The 20,606-nt window shown below is 47.2% G+C and overlaps 1 protein-coding gene and 1 pseudogene across 1 annotated transcript in view; both read left to right on the forward strand.

The window, feature by feature from the left end:
• The window catches only part of CACNA1B (calcium channel, voltage-dependent, N type, alpha 1B subunit), a 258,633-nt gene extending 244,112 nt beyond the window's left edge, over window positions 1-14,521 (forward strand). Inside the window, exons 38-46 of the mRNA XM_006900673.1 lie at window positions 5,421-5,528; window positions 5,884-5,996; window positions 7,049-7,176; window positions 10,915-11,050; window positions 11,174-11,290; window positions 11,765-11,999; window positions 12,091-12,093; window positions 12,430-12,641; window positions 13,982-14,521. Coding sequence (XP_006900735.1) covers window positions 5,421-5,528; window positions 5,884-5,996; window positions 7,049-7,176; window positions 10,915-11,050; window positions 11,174-11,290; window positions 11,765-11,999; window positions 12,091-12,093; window positions 12,430-12,641; window positions 13,982-14,521 — 1,592 coding nt within the window. The remainder of the gene's footprint in view (window positions 1-5,420; window positions 5,529-5,883; window positions 5,997-7,048; window positions 7,177-10,914; window positions 11,051-11,173; window positions 11,291-11,764; window positions 12,000-12,090; window positions 12,094-12,429; window positions 12,642-13,981) is intronic.
• On the forward strand, window positions 665-1,945 carry LOC102874958 (annotated as a pseudogene).
• Window positions 14,522-20,606: the final 6,085 nt, after the last annotated feature.

The following is a 20,606-nucleotide window of genomic DNA, read 5'->3' on the forward strand; positions in this document are numbered from 1 at the left end:
GAGACCAAAGAAGAATTGGTACCTTTGAATAGTGGTGTTGTGAAATTATTGGATATACCACGGACTGCCAAGAGAACAAATAAATATATCTTGGAAGAAGTGTTGTTAAGGTGACTTTTAGAGACAATGATAGTCAGACTTTGTATTTCATACTTTGGGCATTATATCGGGAAAATTCATTTCTTGAAAAGTGAAATCATGCTGGAGAAAGTAGACAGTAAATGAGAAGAAAACTCTCAATGAGATGAATTGACATAGTGACTGCAAAAATGAGATTAAGGGGACAGAATTAGAATGGTACAGGATCTGACAGAGTTTCTATCCGACAGAGTTGGTTTGGAGTTGCTTTCAAACTCAGTAGCACCTATGACTCAGCAACCTTATCAACAATGGAGTGGAACCTTGCCTTATCCTGTGCCATTGTCACTGGCTCCACCATGTTCAAGTCCATTGTTGCAGTCACTGAGTTAATTCATCTTGATGAAGGTCTTCTCTTTCTCTTACCCTCCATGAGGTCTTTTCCAGCATGGTGTCTTTTTACAAGAACTAGCCCACCTGACAACATGCCCAAAGTATTTGAGATGAAATTTAACCACCTTGCCTCTCTGCCTAAAGAGCACTGTGGAGCGCTGAGTACCCCACCCGCTTTCTCTGCAGAATCGCCATGGCAGCTGGGACCCTGTATATATACCCCGAAAATTGGAGGGCCTTCACATGCCCTCATTACTGCTCAATACAGCGGGGTTCAAGTCCATGTGTTCTCCACACCACCCTACTTTCACTTTGGCCAAACCAACTATATCCCAGAGTTTCTCTATAAATTTTTAGCCTGCGAGTTTGAGGGTAGTGATAGAGTCTGTGTGTTTGAGAGCAAAGCCAGTTCCTGTTACGTGAGCAGTGACGAGCTGTGGGGAAGTACCCCAGAGACAACAGCAGGGGGGTGGGTGAGCTGTGCTGATAGCATTATCGTCCCCCCCACCCCCAGACCACACTTGGGCATCATACACCACCATAAGCAGGCTACAGAGCCTGCCAAGAAGGAGTTGAAACAAAATCTGGGCCTCTTGAATGCTCTCTTGAAAACAAGAACTTTCCTGATAGGTAAACATGTAAGCCTGGCTGACATCATAGTTGTCTTGTATGCTTTCATGACTCTATAGATAGGTGCAAGAACCTTCTTTTTGTCAGGCCTTCCCCAATACCAACTGCTGGTTCCTCACCTGCATTAATCAGTCCTGGGTTGTCCTAAGGGAGGTGAAATTCTGTGATAAGAAGGCCCAATTTGATACTAAAAAGTTTGCATAGAGTCAGCCTTAAAAAGACATCTCACAGAAAGAGAAAGGATAATGGGAGGAGAAGCAGAAGGCCCGGGCTGAACAGAAGGAAGAAAAAGAGGCAGCAGCTACTCATGTTCCCGAGGACGAGATGGACGAAAGTGAGTAGGTGCAGGCTGCTGAACCAGAGGCCAGAGACCGCTTTGCTCTCCTGCCCAGAAGCACCTTTGTGTTGGGCGAGTGAGTGTAAGCACGAGTACTCAAATGAGGACAGTTTCTGGGGCCCTGTCTCATTCTGGGGAGAACTTTGATGAGGATGGCTGGTCCTTGTGATATACTGCGGCCCACTTCCCTGAAGAGCTCACCCAGATCTTCGTGAGTTGCAGCCTAACCACTGGAATGTTTCAGCAATTGAGTAGACTGAGGAAGAATGCCTTGGGCAGTGCCAAAGTCTTTGAAACCAACAGCAGCGGCTCCATTTTTTGGAGTCTGAGTCTTGAGAGGCCAAGAACTTGCTTTCCCACTGAGTCCATATTGGCAGGTGAATCACGAATCATACATATGGCAGAAACTGGATCCTGGCCGTGAGGACACCTAGACGCTGGTTCTAGAGTACTGAGGATTTCCAGTATATGGGCAAAGCCTTCAACCAGAACAAGAGCTTCAAGTGAGCAAACAGCTTGTCACCTGGAGTATAGAAGTCATTGAAGAAAAATGAACATTTAAAAAAAAAAAAGGCATTCCATTTGCAGTTCTTCTAAGACAGAGTTGTTGGTTCTTTTGACAATCTGTGTATTGGGTACTCTTCCCCAGCACCACAATTCAAAGGCATTGATTTTTCTGCTGTCATCCATATTTGTGGCCCAACTTTCAGAGGCATAGGAAGCAGTGGAAAATACCTCACTTGGATCCAGCACACTTTGGTCTTTAAACTGACATCATTGCTCTTTAGCACTGCATAGAGGTTCTTGACAGCAAATCTCCATGTAACACGTCTTTTGATTTCTTGACTGCCTCTATCATAGTTGCTGATTGTGGATCAAAGTAAAATGAAATCACTGATCATTTCAATCTTTTCTCCCATCAATCATGATGTTACCTATTGGTCCAGTGGTGAGTGTTTTTGTTTTCCTGATGTTGCGGTGTAATCCATATTGAAACCTGATCTTCTGCACTAAGTGTCAAGTCTTTCTCACTTTTTGCAAGCAAAGTTCTGTCATCTACAGAACATAGGCTGTTGAAGTGTTCTGGAATTTCCATTATTATCAATGTTATCTATAATTAGTTATCATCCAATCAAAATCCTCCTGGTATTCTCTGCTTCTGTTAATATCCTTCTGACATCAGCAGTAATACTCTTCATGCCACAAGTTACCTTACCTGGAAGTTACATCATTTTGTTTTTGTTCTAGTTGTTTTACAATAAACTTCAGCAATATTTTACTTGCATATGATATTTTTCAATTATTTCAGCATTCTGTTGAATCATTTTTGGGGGGAACGGGTGGTTGCTGATGTTGTGTACCATCAAGTCGGAACCATAGCTGACCCACTGTCAGGTTGGACTGGTCACTGTTCCAGATTTCTTGGCATAGGCTAGGAGCAGATCCAGGGCTCAGTGGGTATTCCATCAATTCCTAGGGCCTTCCCCCCCCCCCCAATGCTTTCTATGCAGCTTGGATTTACTCCTTCAGTACCCCTGGTTCTGAGCATATTGGTTCTTGATCATATGCTGCTTCCTGAACTGGTTCTGTGTTGACCAATTCTATTTGGTACAATGACTCTGTATTGTTTACATCTTCTGCTACTTCCTTCACATCATTCATGATTTCACACATAGAATCCTTCAGTATTACAGGTTGAGACTTGTTCTTAAGTTCTTTTGCTGAGAGTGTTCTTCCCTTTTGGTTTTCTAACTGCATCTCTTTGCACATTTCATTATAGTACTTTGCTTTGTCTTCTTCAGTAGTACCCTTTGAAATCTTCTGTTCAGCTCTCTTAAAAAAAAAAGGCATTTCTTCCTTTTGTTTTGTCCTGTCTGTGTTCTAGTGCATCTGTTCTGATGTCCATTTTGTTCTTTCTTCGTGTCTTTATAATGACCTTCTGTTTTCTTCATGGATGATGTCCTTGATGTCATCCCACACCTCATCTGGTCTTCATTCATTAGTGTTGAGTGCATCAGCTCTAGCCTTGAGATAGTCTTTAAGTGTTTTGGGGGATAGATTCAAGGTTTTATCTCGGTTTTGTGGATTTGTTTTTTACTTCTTCACCTTCAGTTTGAACTTGCATCAGAGTAGTTGATGGTCTGTTCTACAGTCTGACCATCTTGACCTTGTTTCGACTGCTGATCTAGAGCTTTTCCAACATCTTTTTCCACAGATGTTGTCAATCTGATTCCTGTATAGTCCATCAGGTGAGGTCCATTTGTATAATTGGAGTTATGTTTTTATAAAAGTTATTTGCAATGAATAAACCATCTTGTGTAATTCCAAAATGTATGCTGTTGTTGTTTTTAGGTGTCATTGAGTAGACTATAGCTCCTGGTGATTATGAACAGCGGTTCTAACCCTTTCCCTATTCCATGCCATTGTCATGATCTCCACTGTGCCAGTCCACTTTGTTGAGAGTCTTTCTCTCTTTCTCTGAGCCACTGCCTTTCCCAGCATGTCTTTTCCCCAGAAGTAGCCCCTCCTGACGACATGCTCAAAGTATGTGCGACCAAGTTTCACCATCTTTGCCTCTAAGGAGCACTGGCTATACTGCCTCCATGATAAATGTTTTGTTCTTTTGACAGTCCACAGTATAGTCAATACTATTCTCCAATATCACAGTGCGACACATCATTTGTTCTTCAGTGTTCTTTCCAAAATTATACAGCCACTTTGGAAACAATTGGCAATTACCATAGTGCTCAACAGTTTTACTCCTATATATTGATCCAAGAGAAATAAGAATATACAACTAATAAAAAGTTATACAGATATCCTTATAGTGACTTTATGATTCATAATTGCCCTAAATTGGGAATTCAAATACCCAACACTTGGTGAATCGATAAACTATTATATGTACTCAGCAATGAATAGACTACTAGTGCTTGTCACTATGTTAACTTCAGAGGCATCACGTTAGATGAAATAAATGAGATGCAAAATTGTGCCTACTGCATAATTCCATTTCCAAAACAGTCTGCAAAAGGAAAATTATAGAAACAGAAAACAGGATTGATTGTCAGGAGAACAGGGTTGGGGAATTGACCGAAAGGAGAATGCAGGAACTACTGAGGGGTTATAGTCTCGTTCTACAAGAGGACTGGTTGAAAGCACACAATTGTTAGCAGTTTCCCAAATTCCTATATTAATATCATTAAAAGAGTGAAATTTTGTACATAAATGTTACTTTAAAAAATGTAACTGTAAACAAAGGTGAGACTGACTATTCCTCTCAGAGTGCTGCATTGGCACTGCTTCTGAAAGTACCCTGTCTTCCACTCAGCTACCCCTCCATCCCTGCTGTCCAAGGTGACCTTTGCACTGATGGATCACTATCTGACTTCTGGGCCTTCCACAAAGGCCATCTTCTTAACTTTTCTGTTCATCCTGTCCAAATTAAAATCACAACAATTTTTAAATTCCTCCCTGCTTTGCTTTTTCTCTGGTACTTCTAACTGCTTGCCATACTGATTTGGTTTTTTACCTATTTTTATTTTATTGTAGAATAAAGTTATGTACACCCTAGAAGCAAGGGAGCTTTTGTTTTATTTTGTTGTTGTTGTTCTAGCACATAGTATCTGACACTCAGTAGGTACTCAAAAACTGCTTTTGAAGGAATCAATGAATAGATAAATTATTAGTGTATTATTGCATTCTTCATGCATCCCCATTGTCACCCCTTCAGCACATACATGCATGTAGAATGCACAAACATTCCAGGTGAATGCTCAATTTGTGTGTCTTTTTCTCTAGGTAGACTTTCAAGGGGGAAGTCCTAGCCTCCATAGTGTTCCTTCCCTCTGCCCTTTCTCCCAGCTCTCACACCTGCTCCATCTTCCCTACCACACAGTGTCAGCCTCCACTTGTTCCCATAATGGGAGCTCTAGGATGCCCACTAATCCTTGTCTCTTCTTCACACCACTGCCTGTCCCAGCGGGGACCAAGCAGCACCAGTGTGATGCTGAACTGAGGAAGGAAATTGCTTCTGTGTGGGCCACCTTACCCCAGAAGACCCTGGACTTGCTGGTGCCCCCCCATAAACGTGAGTGAGAGACTGAGCATGTCCTGTGCAGAGGCCAAGCAAGAAGAGCCAGGGACATGGTGGGAAGAAGGCTAGTACAGGCCCTTATGCTAGGGTTGCTACAAGGAGGGACTCTGAACATGCCAGAATAAATGAGATTCTTACAGGTTATAAGGCTGGCTTCTCTTTCTAGTCAGGAGACTGAGGCAGGACCTCCTATGATGAGTTAGGGCATCCTCATGAACAGGTGGGCAGCTGGGGTGGTCACTGGGGAAAGCCATCCTCCTGGTTGCCCTTCAGGGACTTTCCAGTAACCTGTTGATGGGGGGTACCGCATCCACCCCTTCCAACTCCAAGTGCCTGCTCCTCTCTCCAGCCGATGAGATGACAGTGGGGAAAGTCTACGCAGCTTTGATGATATTTGACTTCTACAAACAGAACAAAACCACCAGAGACCAGATCCACCAAACTCCTGGAGGCCTGTCCCAGGTACTGGGCTCCTGGGGCTCGAAAGAAGTGGCCCCAAGACTCCCTAGCTTGGTAGTTGGGGGAAGCCCTCAGCTCTTCTTGGAGAAGGAAAATGTGAGGTTCTTGACCTCTGAGTCAGAGAGCCCACACAAACTTTGTGTGGACCGCTGGCTCCTCCTTGCCCCACAGTATTGATGCACCCTGACCTGGAGAGCTAGTATTCAGAGTCAGAAGGTCAAGGGGCTGAGAACAGAGGAAGCAGGTGTCAAGTTTACCAGAGTAAGGCTGTTTGGGAAAATAGAAGTTGAATCTGTCTTCACATACAAGCACGGACCAGAGAGTTACCCTGACTGTGCCTAGAACTATGCTTTGTTCTGGTGAGACATTGGGATGGGGGAGGGGCCAGTCTTCCTGAAGTTACCACTAAAGACCACAGTCCTAACCAGCTTCATCATCTTCCTAGGGTCCTTTAGAGATTTTTTTTTTTCTGAGATTCTTTACTCGAAAACTCACTCCATTCTAAGCACTTAAAGGGGCCACCACCTAGCCTTGGCAGGGAAGCGGCAGGCACTCATGCTGCCGTGCTCCACTTCCACATCTGGTGCAGACACTCTTAACCCATCACAACCATTTCCCCAGTCTTGAGTATCAAGATTTGGCTCAGCCTAGACTTCCAGAAAGCTTCTACCATTCAAAGTGGCTGTGAAATAATGTCTCTCCCGTCTATAATCTGGTCAAGACCTGTGATTCTGTAGATAAGGACACACATTTTGAGAAGTGGGAGGGCTTTCCTGGAGCCACTTCCTGGTGTGGAGGTGCAGTTGCTGCAGAACCACTCACTCCTTACCTGCCTCCCATTCTGGTCTCTGAAGGGAGGTGTGTCCATGTTAGAGATGGGGTGGGAGCAAGGAAGGTATTGGAGCTCCTTGGAACTGGTTTACATTGAGGGACAAGAACGTTAGGGCGGACACTGGCTACTCTGAACAAGCTGGGCCCCATATGCATGGCTGCTGGAGTGTGGCCACAGGGTCTTTCCCTTTCCTTTGATTTCTTCCTCTGTCTGACCTTTACAGATGGGCCCTGTGTCCCTGTTCCACCCTTTGAAAGCCACCCTGGAGCAGACACAGCCAGCTGTGCTTCGAGGAGCCAGAGTCTTCCTTCGGCAGAAGAGCTCTGCCTCCCTCAGCAATGGGGGTGCTGTGTGAGTATGGAGATGGCACAGTGGGCTGAGGGGGAGGGGTGTCACTCTGGAAGTGAAAGTCCCCTTGACCTGTTTAGTTTGGCTTTCTTTGTACTGGCCTGAGTTCCTCAGTAGCTATCAGGTAGGTCCTCCAAGACCCCAGTGCACTACGTAAACTCCCAGGGATGTTTGTTTATGTAATTGGATTTGGTGTCTCAGACCACTAAGAAATTGTTTTCACCCAGAATTAGTGCCCCAATCAGTTAATGTCTTTTTAATCTTCTTCTAATATTTTTCTTATAAAACATCCTCCCTCACACTTCTATTGCATTGATTTCTGGAGCTATTGTCTCTTAAACATGAATTAGTAAATCCTTAGATATTAGTTAATGCTCTTGCCGTGATAATTTTGCATAGCAAACTAGCCCCTGTCATCTGCGTTCTTACAGCATGTATTTCTTACCTGTGGCCTGTGGGTGGACAGAGATGGGGAATTTTAAGGTGTGTGAAGTAGATGATGCCTGTGACTTTGGCAGAAGGAGGGAATGGAGGTGCAATGTGAGAGGTGAACCCACGCCCAGCCCTATGGGACAGGACCCCCAGGTTGGGGCACGAGCCATGGGTGCTTGCCCAGCCTTTGCCTGTGTCACATCATGTTTCCAGACATCCTTCTGAGAAAGGCATGTTGTAGGCTGAGAAGAAAGCAGGTCCACAAGGCTTTTCTGCCACTGGTGGAAGAGGATCCAGCACCAATTGATCCTCTCAATTTGTAGTGTGTTTCAGGAATTTTCTTGGTGAAAGAATTGATACCTTTGAGTTGTGGTGCTGGAGAAAAGTACTGACTATTGTATGAACCACTAGGAGAACAAACAGACCTGTCCTGGAGAATGTGAAACCAGATTACTGCTTAGAGGAAAGGATGATGAAACTCCATCTCACATACTCTGGGCATGTTGTCATGAGTTGGCTAGACCTTGGGAAGGACATCATGCTTTGGAAAGGTGGAGGGTTAGTGCAATCCACTCAACAAGATGGATTCACATAGTGACTGTAGCAAAGGGATCACTTGTGTCAGAGATGGTGAGTCTGGCTTAGGATAGGGCAAGGTTCAGAGCCATTTTTCTATAGAGTCACTGTACCAGAAAGAATTGGCTGCCCAGAAGAAGTTCATGAAATAACATATGCTCAAGAGGCAATGGTGATGAAGAAGTTCAAACTGCTTTGAAAGAATTGGGGGAAAAAATATCAAAACAACAAAAACCAAAGCCTCAGAAATTAATTGAATACCAATTGACGTATTTCAATAATTAGATGCTGCCCAGGGTGCATTCACCAGGTTATGTTAAGAAATCTGGAAGACAACCACCTATCCAGCCTCCTGGAAGGGATCCATATTTATTCCCATACCAGAAAAAAAAAATCCAACTGAGTGTGGAAATTCTTAAATAGTATCACTAATACCACACACAAGCAAAATCATACTTATTAGAAAGAAACTACTGGAACAGTATATTAACAGAGAACCAGCAGAAAGATAAGTTAGATTTAGAGAGATCATGACAGTAGGGATATTATAGCCAGTGTCAAATAGATCTTGGCTGAAAGCAGAGAGTACCAGAGGAATGTCTACTTGTGTTTCATTGACTATGCAAAGGCATTTGATTGACTGTATGGATTGCAACAAATTGTGGCTAACTCTGAGATGAATGGAAATCCAGAATGTTTATGTGCTTTCTGAATGATTATGCTTCTGTGAAACTTATACTTGGACCAGGAATTAATCATCAGAACAGAGCAAGGAGACACTGCATCATTCAAAACTTGGAAAGGAGTACATCAGGAATGCATTCTGCCTCCATACCTTTTCAATCTATATGAGGAACAGGTCATTCAGGAGGTTGGACCTTAGGAGGAGGAATGTGCCATCAAGATTGGAGGAAGACTCATCAACAACCTGCATTATGCAGATGACAGCATTGCTTGCCGGAACTGAGTAGGACCTGAAGTGCTTGCTGCAGAAGGTCAAGGACTGCAGTCTTCAATATGGATCGAAGCCCAACATCAAGACGACAATGGTGTAATTGCTGTTAAACCTCCTGAGGCTGGAGACTTCGGGGTGGTTTGATCAACATGCCTAAGTCTGGAAACAGGAGAATGGCTTATCATGGCCTCTTGCCCTCCAGTGACCATCTGGTCTAAGGCAGGTGCTACTGTCGACATTTCTGAAGCAGCAAGATGAGACTGAGGACAGACACGTTCTGGCTGGAGTAAGCCGTGTGGCCAAGCAGTATTCAAAGGCCACAATGGGCAGACAGAGGTGGGACCATTTCTACAGTGACTCAATGCCTCATAAAAACAACGTAAGCTCTGAGAGCATGATTAAGACTGTGAGCATGCTCTTGTGAGAAAATAGCTGTGAAAAGTTATGTATCCTGGGACTGAGCTTGTCAGTATGGGCTGGGAACTCTTCTTAGGGTCATACGTCCTTTCTGGTTGTGAGGGTCCTGTTTTGCATTTGAAGGTAAGGTGGTTGGATGTCTGTGTGATTGGGTGTGTATGAGATGCAGAGTGTGGGTGTGACTGTTGTCCTGTATGAGTGTGTGTTTCTCTGTGTGAGGTGTGATGTTTGTGTAAATCTGTGAGTGTGTGTGTCTCTGTGTGAGGGTAAGTGGGGGTTTGTTCAAGTCTGTGAGTGTGTGTCTCTGTGTGAGGTTAAGTAGAGGTTTGTGTAAGTCTGTGAGTGCGTGTGTCTCTTGCAGGGTCATGTGGGTTCTGAGCTGTGTTTTTTAGTTTAGGGAAATGCACTTCAGGCCCTTCCTCAGAACATTTACAGAGTCAGTTACAACCCTTTATTGCAAATAAGAGAACACCTAGTCAGATATTGTTGTCAGAGAGCAGCAAGTTAACTACCCAATGAACAACAGATCGGTACCCTGGCCGGTCTTGTACCTTTCTCACCATCTCTGATATTCTTGAGTCCATTGTGAGTCATTGTATCAAGCCATCTGGTTGAAGGCCATCCTCTCTCACAGAGGGGTCCAGGCACTAGGGGCCTTTCTCAACCTCTGTGACTGGACAGTGGAATGCACACTTGGTTCTTTGCACCGTGAGGGGAGGTCCAGCTCCTGCCCAGGCACCACTTCCCTGGGGACACAAGCATGCTTTCAGAAGCCCACATATCATACCAGTCTCACTGTCACCTCTCCCTCCACTAAGCTACCCCTCTGTGACCACGGGTTTTCCTGTGCTGCTTGTAACAAAGGTTTAAGGGATACTGTCTGTGGGTGGAACTCTGAGAGAGCAAGTCACCCTTGCAAGGAGGGTTGGGCATGAGTCAGAGTCTGTAAAATGGAAGTATTAAGGGGGGATAGAGGGGGCAGGGAGTGGAGGGTTAAGAGAGATTTAAGTGTTTGCAGTCCTTTGAGTGGGGAAATCAGAGAGGTAGGGAGGGGCTGTTAGTGTAAAGGTGAGGTAGGGAGCCATGGGAGGGAAGGAGCCATGAGAGAGTTGGATAGCAGGGCAGAAGGCATCGGGCAGGCTCCTCCCTGGCCCCACACCCACAGCCCCCTATGCAGGTGAGCGCAGGTCCCTGAGCGTTGGAGTGGGGTGAACCTAGCGTTAAGCCTGCCTGGGGACCGGACCAGTTTGACTGGAAAGTCACAACAGATCAGGGTGGCAGGTGGGGCCAGTGGACCAGGCCATTTCTGGGCAAGCATGCCATGGCCAAATGTTTGGCTTAAATGGGTCTTTCTTCCACAGGCAGACACAAGGAGGTGGCCTCAAAGAGTCCGTCTCCTGGGGCACTCACCGGACCCAGGGGCTGACTTCTGAGGCTCGGACATCCCTGGAGCGGGGCCACTCTGCAGAAATTCCTGTGGTCGAGCCAGGAAAACCAGTGAGGACTCCCCGGGTCCTAGGATGGGCCTGAGCTGTGGGGGCTGATAAGTCATCAATCACTTGAGGGGTGACTGGGAGGGCGGGGCTGTGTGGGATGACCAGTGACCACTATCACCCCCAGGCTGTGGATGTACAGATGCAGAACATGGCTCTGAGTGGCCCCACCAGGGAGCCCCAGGTGGGGCTGGAGAGTCAGGGCCGAGCAGCCTCCATGCCCCGCCTCGCAGCTGAGACACAGGTGTGTGGTCAGGGGTCAGGGTTGAGGATGGAGGGGATACAACCTGGGTGTGGGTGATGACTAGGTCCCTATCACCTGGTGGACCTCCAGAGGCCTCGTGCACCTGAGTCTGTACTCTGTCACCATCACAGAACGCTGGCCCACACTTTCCCTACCTTATACTGCTGTCACTGCCTGACCTTACCCCTGCCAGCCAGATGACCTCAGACAAGACCAAGTCAAGGCCTCCTGCCCTGGAATTGGGTTGTAGGTGCAGAGTGGTCCCTGCCTTGTGGTCATGCCCCGCCCTGCCTCTGCCTCTTCTCTGCCCTTTTGTCACCCCACTGGGTGCACATACTCCTAGAGTTCTTGTCCACCTAGAGGCCTTGCACCAGGATGCAAGGACAGGAGAGGTGGACAGGCTGACCCTGGCCTTGCTCCTGTACCCAGCCTGGACCTGCTAACAGCTCTACTGGCCCTGTATCCTGACTGCAGGGCGCCCCAGACTCCAGTCCCATGAAACGCTCCATCTCCACCCTGGCCCCCCAGCGTCCCCCTGGGACTCTGCTCTGCAACACCACCCTGGACCGAGCCCCGGTCAGCCAAACTGCACACCACCATCACCACCGCTGCCACCGGCGACGGGAAAGGAAGCAGAAGTCCCTGGACAAGGGACCCAGCCTGCCTTCAGACCCCGATGGTGTGTGGAGTTCTGCCCTAGGTGGTGGGGGTGGCTCCAGCACCAGTCTGCAGTTCTGGTACTGGCTGGAGCTCAAAGGCTGTGCATGTCCCTGGGAAGTGGCTCTGGGCCTGAAGTTGAGTCCGTTTTCTCTGCTGGCCTTGGGCCTCCTCTGCTGATCTCCTTGGGGCTCTTCTGATACCCCAGTTCTGGTGCTGACACCCGAACCCTGTACTGTTCCATCCCATTACTGACCCATTCTTTTTGATCCTGTATCCCTGTACTCACCCCACCCCTGTACTGACCTCCTTATTTCCTTTACTGACCCCCCCATCTCTGTATTGATCTCCCATCCCTGTATTGACCCCTTCTGTCCTTGTCCTAATGTACTGATCCCTCAGTCCCTGTACTGACTCCTACATCCTTGAACCTAATTTCTGTACTGACCCCATCCTTGTGTGTATTGATCTGCCTCCTGTAGCCCCAGGCAGCTCAGTGGGGCCCAACCGAGAGCGCAGGCAGGAGCGGGGGCGGTCCCAGGAACGCAGACAGCACTCTTCCTCATCCTCTGAGAAGCAGCGTTTCTACTCTTGTGACCGCTTCGGCAGCAGGGAGCCCGCGCCACCCAGACCCCCACTCGGTAGCCAGCCCACATCACCCACTGCTGCACCGGAGCCAGGGTCCCACAGGCAGGTAAGACAGGTGCAGCCGCCCAGCTTTCCTGTCCACCCCCACCTTGAACCGGGGCCTGGGAGCTTGGCAGTCCGACCCCTAGGACCCCACATGTCTCCATGCTTGTTCTCTAGGACCCAACCGTGAGATCTTGTTCACCAGAGGATGAGGCTCCAGACCTCACCTGTCTCTCCCACTTCTTTACCCTTCCCTGCTCTGGTCAGCAAGCCCTAAGTTCCTCCACTTCCTGTCTGGACTTGTGGCAGCCCTCCCTGATCTACCCCCTGGGCCTGACCCCAGCTGTCTCCCTGTTCTTCAACCCCGTCTGACTCCTCACTTTTCCTCACCTCAGGAACTGTCCTTACCCCTCCTGTCCCCTTTCCTTCCTCTCAGGCCTTTCCCCTCTCTTCTCCTCCCCTCCCATCCTCTCCCTTCACTTTCCTTTCCCTCCCTTTCCTTCCCCTTCTTTCCAGGACTGTCCTCACCCCTCCTTTCTTCTCCCCTCCCCTGCCCTCCCCCCTTCAGGACTGTCCTTTCTTCTTTCTTCTCTCTTCCCCTCTCCTCCTCTCCCCTCCCCTGCTCTCCCCTCCTCTCCCCTGCACTGCCCGACTCTCCCCTTTCCTGCTCTCCCCTCCCTTGCCCTCTCCTCCTTTCCCCTCTCCTGCCCTCCCCTCCTCTCTACTCCTCTCCCCTGCCTTCCCCTCCTCTGCCCACCCCTCCTATCCCCATCCCCACCTCCCCCTTTACCCTCCCCTTCTCTCCTCCCCTCCACTCTTCTCTCACTTCCTCTTCCCTCTCTTCTCCTCATCTCCCCTCCCTTCTCATCCTTCCTCTCCTCCCCTTTCCTCCCTCCTAGGTCTATGTTCTCCACTCCCTCTTCCTCCTTCCCCTCTCCTCCCCTCCATTCATCTTCCTTGCCCTCTCCTTACCTTGTGCCCCTCCCAAGCTCATCTCCTCTCCTGGCTCCCCTCCCTGAGTGTTCCTACCAGGCCTCTCCCTTCCCCTCCCCAACTTTCCCCTCCTGGATATCCTCCCTCTGGCCCCTCTCCTTTCCTGCCCTCCTCTCCCCTTCTGGGGCTGCACCAACCCTCTGACCTCTCCCCTCTAGTGACTGCTCCCATGTCACCCCTCTCCTCCCATCATCGCGGCCTACCTGATCTCATACTCCCTCATCCCTCACACCCCCTTCCATCTGCCCTTTGCGGTCTCTTCCCTTCTGTCTAAATCCTCTCCCCCATTACTCCCTCTCTCTGACCTGTCTCCCCTTTTCCTGCTCCCCTGTTCCTCCCTTGACCCCCTTCCATCTACGTACCTCCCTGCCCCCCATGCACTACAAATCTGTTTGTTCCATTTCCACATAGGGCTGTGGTTCAGTTAATGGGAGCCCCTTGCTGTCAACATCTGGTGCTAGCACCCCAGGCCGAGGTGGGCGGAGGCAACTCCCTCAGACCCCCCTGACCCCTCGACCCAGCATCACCTACAAGACAGCCAACTCGTCACCTGTTCACTTCACTGGAGTCCAGACCAGCGTCCCTGCCTTCTCCCCCGGCCGGCTCAGCCGCGGCCTTTCCGAGCACAACGCACTGCTCCAGAGAGACACCCTCAGCCAGCCCCTGGCACCCAGCTCCCGGACTGGCTCCGACCCCTACCTGGGGCAGCGTCTGGACAGTGAGGTTCCCCGATCCCCACCCGAGGACACACTCACCTTTGAGGAGGCCGTAGCCACCAACTCGGGCCGCTCCTCCAGAACTTCCTATGTGTCCTCCATGACCTCCCAGCCTCATCCTCTCCGTCGTGTGCCCAACGGCTACCACTGCACGTTGGGCCTCAGCACGGGCCCTACACCTGGAGGCCGGGTGCGGCACAGCTACCACCATCCCGACCAAGACGACTGGTGCTAGCGGGCCCAAGGCCAGCCCGCATGCCCCGCAGTGCCATGTGCTCCCACTGATGAGTTTTATCATCCATGCTGGCCAGGTCGGCTGAGAGAAGGGGCCCTGGGTCAGCACAGCCCTTGCAAAGGGATGAGCTGGGCCTAGCTGGCCAAACGCTGTTAGGAGGAAGGGCTAATAAGGTGCACAGAGGCCCCGGCCAGGCCACGGGTGGACGTTCCACTCAGTGTGGTAGGAGTGAGGCCATGAGCATTGTCTAGAGTGGCAGCTGGGATGTGCCAGGGTGGCCAGGCAACAGGGCCCTCCTCTGAAGAGGATTCTCACTGTTGACTGTGCTTTCTCGTCACAAGACATGTCACACTTGTCATTTCTATATTCATGATTTAGGAAAACCAGAAAGATGGGGAAGAGGACAGTAACAAATTAAAAATCCATGACGCCAATAGAAAGACCCTCCTTGTGTGTTTGTATGACTTGTGCAAGGAGGTCTTTGGGGAGGCCACCTGGCAAGCTGGATCCTAAGGGTCCACTCCTGTCCTGCTGCCAAGAAAAGTGCCTGAGCTGACACCCCACACCCACCGAGTTTCACTGAGTCCTGCAGGCAACAGAACATCCATTGTACACTCACCACAGTGAGAACTCCAGCTGGCCATGGTGGGCACATGCCACTGGAGTCAAGGTCCTCATACTCTCCTCCCAGGAGTGGGCAAGTGTCCAGGGCAGGGCACTGCTGGGAGTGGCACAGGCCCACCAACAACCAGGGTGAGCCAGATATGGCGAGGGCCAGGGTGTCCCCACGTCTGTGTCCAGTTCTCAGGGTTTGGGGCCCGAGTGAGTATGTGTGTGAGCACACATCCTTTTCCAGGCAGGCAGATGAGGGCCTGAGGGCCTTCTGTGCTGGTTGTGAGGGCAATTGAAGTGTAGTGAGAAGTACATGTGTTAAGGACTCCAGTAGTGAGACATGAGGCATAGACATGGGGGAGACAAGGCAGAGAAACTGACACCAGGCCTCACTAGCAGCTGACCTCCAGGCCCTGTCCAAGAGGTAACTGGCAAGCGCTGAGTCTCTCAGAGGCTCTTCAGCTGTGGAGACCTTAGGGCTTGGACTGGTAGAGGCCTGTGTGCTGCCACACTAAATTTCAGGCCATCTCTAATGGTGATTTTAATATTTTTATTGACTTTTACTCTGTCGCTCTTCTTAAAGAAGTGTGTGTGTGTGTGTGTGTGTGTGTGTTGTGTGTGTGTGTGTGAGAGAGAGAGAGCGCATGAGTGAGTGAGACAGCATGCTCAGGAGTGGGAAGGATGTGTGCAGACGCCATGGAAACCATGGGTCTGTGCAGCAGAAGACACAGGTGTTCAGTAGTAATGACACTTGAGGCCATCACCCACTCTGGACTCAGCACAAATGTGACCAAACCTTTTTATAGATGTTTCTATGTGGAGACACAGATCTGAAACTTGGCTGGCAACAGTGCATCCCTCTCTGTTACTGCAGAACAGAAGGGTGTGTGTTTCCCCGTGTCTTCTTGGGTCTGTGAGAATCACAGCCGCTTTCCAGGCTGTGTCGGGGAGAACCACTCTGCCATGGGGGCTTGTCTGATTCTTTAGGGTATTGAAATCTGTGGAGCCGAAGGATGAAGTGGAGGGGAGCTGCCACATCTGTCCCCCTGACTTTGGGTTTGTTTCTGTCTCTTCTTGAGCTACCATTTTCTTGAAATCTCATAGTGAGTTGCCAAATTTGAAATGCATCAACCAGTTCTCTGCATCTGGGATCAGTCAAGCAGTGGCTGTCGTTCAAACAAGTTTCGTGTGCATGTAAAATATATACATATATACATATACACATATACACACACGTATGTGCATGGAAATGTATATCTTCGTAATTTTGATACAATGTATTCTTTCTTTGTTAATTTTTAATTATATTTGATATAAATTGAAGGTTTGTTGCAAAACTTTATATTTAAGAACAGTGTTTAAAAAAACAGACAAGTCTCAACCATGCAACACAACTGGGACTTATTTGGAAAAAAAATCCTGTGCTTGACTAGTTTGCTGCCTGAGTAATATTTATCAGTCAAACTTTGGATTCCGCTATTGTTTCTACAATGAAATTTTGTATGAAGCAAAGTCCTTGGTTTAAAATAAAAACTTAGCAAAAAATCAAAACGAAAACCTCACCAGGCTGCTGGTGGTATGCATCAGGGTGGGGACTCTTGAGGTGGGCCCTGGCTCCAGGGATCATGTCATGTGGTGGTTGTTGTGGGCACAAGTCGGGCTCACGGTAAGGATGGTAGAAAATGAAAACTTGTGGAAGTTTGCCTTTGAGTCCTATTCATACGGCAAGACTAGACTCAAGTTAAGACCTGGAATTATGCCAAAACTGACATTTGATAAATTTGAATAATGCCTACTGGGATGAAGGTTGAGAATTGAATTGGATTTCAAGGTAGGATATGGTTGAAAGTTGGTTAAGGTTTGGGTCAGATAGGAATTGGGTGAGGTTTAGGTTGCTTTTCAGAATTTGTTTGTTTCAGAGTCCAAACGTTAGAAGGAGATGAGTTATGGCTAGGGTTAGAGGTGAGGCTATGATCAGGAATTAAAAATTTACATGTTAAGGAACCTCTGGTGGTCCTAGCGGCAAGAAGCTGCACTGCAATCCCAGAGGTACGTGGTTTGAATCCAGATGCTCTGCTGGAGAAGGAGGGGCAATCTCCTCCTGTACCTGTCAGATCTGATTTGATGGTACACACATAAAAATGAATAAAATAAAAATTAAAAAAATTTAAATGTTATAATAAGCATATAATGTTTATAAGGGTTAGCCTGTATAATAAGTATTGAAAAGAACAGTGTTTCTTTTTCATGTTTTTTAAAAAGAAGTCTCAACTATCTAGGGTTAGGGTGGGTGTTAAGAATTGCTTTAGCTTGAGTTTGGATAAGAGGTTAGTGTAGGAATAGGGTGTAATAGGATTCTAATGAAAATGTGAATCAGTGTTCTGGTTATGTATGAGAATGGACTCGGCAAATGATTCCGATTATGCCTCCCAGTATTGAGGTGGAGTTGGAATTTGGTTAAAGTTGAACTGATTCAAGAGAAGGCTGGTACTGAAAGCTACAGCTGAGCCCTCATCCCATTACCCAACTAGAGCTTCCTTAGGAAAGCAATAAAGTCATAAATCAATCAAGTCAACACAAATAAAGCTTAAATACGCAGATATAGATGAAAAGAACATTTTTTTCTTTCATGTTTCATTAAATTTCTATTTAATGAAGAGAGCTGTGCAGCCAACTCCAAGACCGCGCCCCTGAGATGATGCAGTAACCACCTGATGGTTCAAATAACCCCAAGCCAGGCAGTTAGAAGCCTCCAGCTGCTCTGTGGGAGAACGACAGGCAACCTCCTCCCGTACAATTTACAGTCTCTGAAAATCCACTGGAGGGTCAGCTAGCATTCGGTTCTGACTGATGGCACCTAACAACAACCACTGTCTTGGGAGAGAGATGAGCAGTTTCCTTCCGCGTGATTTCTAGTCTTGGAAGTCCAAGGGAGGGTCAGCTATGAGTCAATTTTGACTCAATTAGTTTTTATATTTAACTAAACTTGCTGTTTCATTTTATTTACTATTTATTCTTACATTAATATTTGTTCATGTTTTATCCTATAAGATACTTTTTTGTATACTTAATTTTCTTAATGCTATTTAAGATGTAATTTATAGTTATTTTAGATTTAATTTCATTTAATGTTTAATCTTAGTTAATATGTAATTAATTTAGCTTTACATTTTTTGCCCTTTGTTTTATATACTATTTTGTTTTACTGTTCTTTGATGTTGTAAAGTATAAGTAATTAACATTTCTATTTATGTTTTAATTCATTTTATTGAGTATTTAATTAATGATATTTAGTTTGGTTTAGTTTTATTTTATTAAATACTTTCACTTACTTTTATTTCATATAATAAATAGTTGTTTGATATTTTCATATATAGTGTTTAACTCAGCTACATTTTATATTTTGTTCCATTTTATCTTATTTTAGTTTACTTAATTTGTTAATTAATTTATGTTTATTTCCTACTTTTTATCTATTTTATATTTTTTTTGCTTAATGTTTCATTTCATATTTAACTTAGTTTCCGTTTGTTGTGTCGTGTTTCCATCCATCACAATTGGGTCTTGCAGAAGACATTTCCATAAGCTGAGATTAATTAGTTCTTTTTAAATTGTCACTAGGTCACCAGAACATGTCAAACGTGGCATTTTGCTCATCTGAAATGAGATCAGCTAACAGACAGATGTATTTACAAAGGATGGTTTCACTTTGTTTAAAGCTGAAGATTTTTAAAACTAGGATTTTGGAATAAAAATTCAAATGCACACCAATGTGACTGCAATACTACTCTCATTTAAGGTTGATGTGGAAACAGACTTTGTTGTTGTTGTATGCTGTGGAGTGAGAACCACCTCATAGCTGACCCAACAGTGGCTTTTCAGAGACTGTAAATCACAGGAGGAGATTGCCCATCTTTCTCCAGGGAAGGAGCTTGAGAATTCGAATTGATGGCCCTTGGGTGGACAGCGCAACTCCTTACTGCTAAGCCACCAGACGTGTGACTACTGAGCCTTCCGTGCTGGAGTCCAGGCTGTGCAGTGGGAGCTATCCTGCAGACCTTGTGTCAGTTTAGTTCTGAAGCAGCTAGGTCCTAGGGTGGTAGGACCCAGAAGTGGTGAGTCCCCCAGGTAATGGATGGATCCCTGGGGAACTGGGTCCCCATGGTTTGGTCACTAAGGTTGTGGGTCTCTGGGGTGATGGGTTCCCATGTGGCTCATTGCCTGGGAATGGGGTGGTGCTGGGCCTCGTGCTGGGTCTCCATGTCAGTGGGACCCCATATGGCTTAGTCTCTGAAAGGCAGGGTAGGGTGTGGTGGGGTGCAGAGGGTGCACGCTGGCTCCTTGTGGCTTACTCCCCTGAGGCAGAGGGTCCCTGGGGTGGCAGGGTTCCATGGCCCTGTCCCTAGGACTGCGGGTCCCTGTATGGCTTGGTCCCGGGGGTGGATGTCTAGCTTCCCAGAAAGGACAGCTGATGCTCGCAATGGGAGTAGCACCTGGTCCCAGCTGAGCACAGACAGTTCTCACAACCCAGCTGGGTGGACCGATCCCAAGGTTTCCTCACCCTTGGTGGTGGTCCCCGGAATAGCTAGCCTTAAGTGTAGAAAGCCAGAGACATTTTGAGGTTGAAACTGAAATGGAGTCCCCACTTGGAACCTTGATGGGAACAGTGAGGAAAGAGAAGCATCAACAGAGCTCTCCTCCAAATTCCACCATTGGAAAGAGTCAGATGGAGGCAGTGGGAGGTAGAGATGGAGATGTGTGTTCAACTGACCTCTCCAACATTCCTCCACCAGCTCGTATGGGAGGTCTCTTAGCTCTTTGTGTTTTTGTGTATATTTGTAAATCAGCAGCAGGTTTCCAGAAGAGGAGATCTGCTGATATCGCTAGAACTAAGTTTGTCAGTTCTGCCATCAGAGACTCTTCAGATTACTGATGTCAGTTTGAAGACTAAGAAGTGTATGATTCAGGCCATGGTCTTTTTTAGTCACTTGCTATGTATCTGAAATCTGGACAATGAGTAAGAATGAAAGATGAGAATTGATTCCTTTGAACTGTGGTGTTGAAGAAGAGTACTAAGTATCTCATGGGCTGTCAAAAGAACAAACAGATGTATTGGAGAAAGTGTAGCCAGAATTCTCCTTGGAATTAAGGATGATGTGTCACACAGACTGCTAGGAGAGGCTATTCATTGAGGAGAGACACCAGGGTTGGGGGGGAGGGGCTACCAAAGAAAGGAAGACCCTTGAGCAAGTGGATTAACACAGTGACTGCGACAGTGAGCTCAAGTGTGTCAGAGTTGATGAGGATGGAGCAGGACAGGCCAAGTGTCATATCTGTTGTTCATAAGGTCACTGTGAGTTGTACTCCACTCGATGGAACCTAACAAAAGCAGCATTTGTCTTAGAGGATAAGCAACCAAGATGATCCTTGGAGGTAAAGATGGTGAAACTCTGTGTCACATACTTTGGGCATG

Source organism: Elephantulus edwardii, unplaced genomic scaffold (genome assembly GCF_000299155.1).
Source record: "Elephantulus edwardii isolate Elephantulus edwardi_28Jun2011 unplaced genomic scaffold, EleEdw1.0 scaffold00289, whole genome shotgun sequence".
Taxonomy (NCBI): domain Eukaryota; kingdom Metazoa; phylum Chordata; class Mammalia; order Macroscelidea; family Macroscelididae; genus Elephantulus; species Elephantulus edwardii.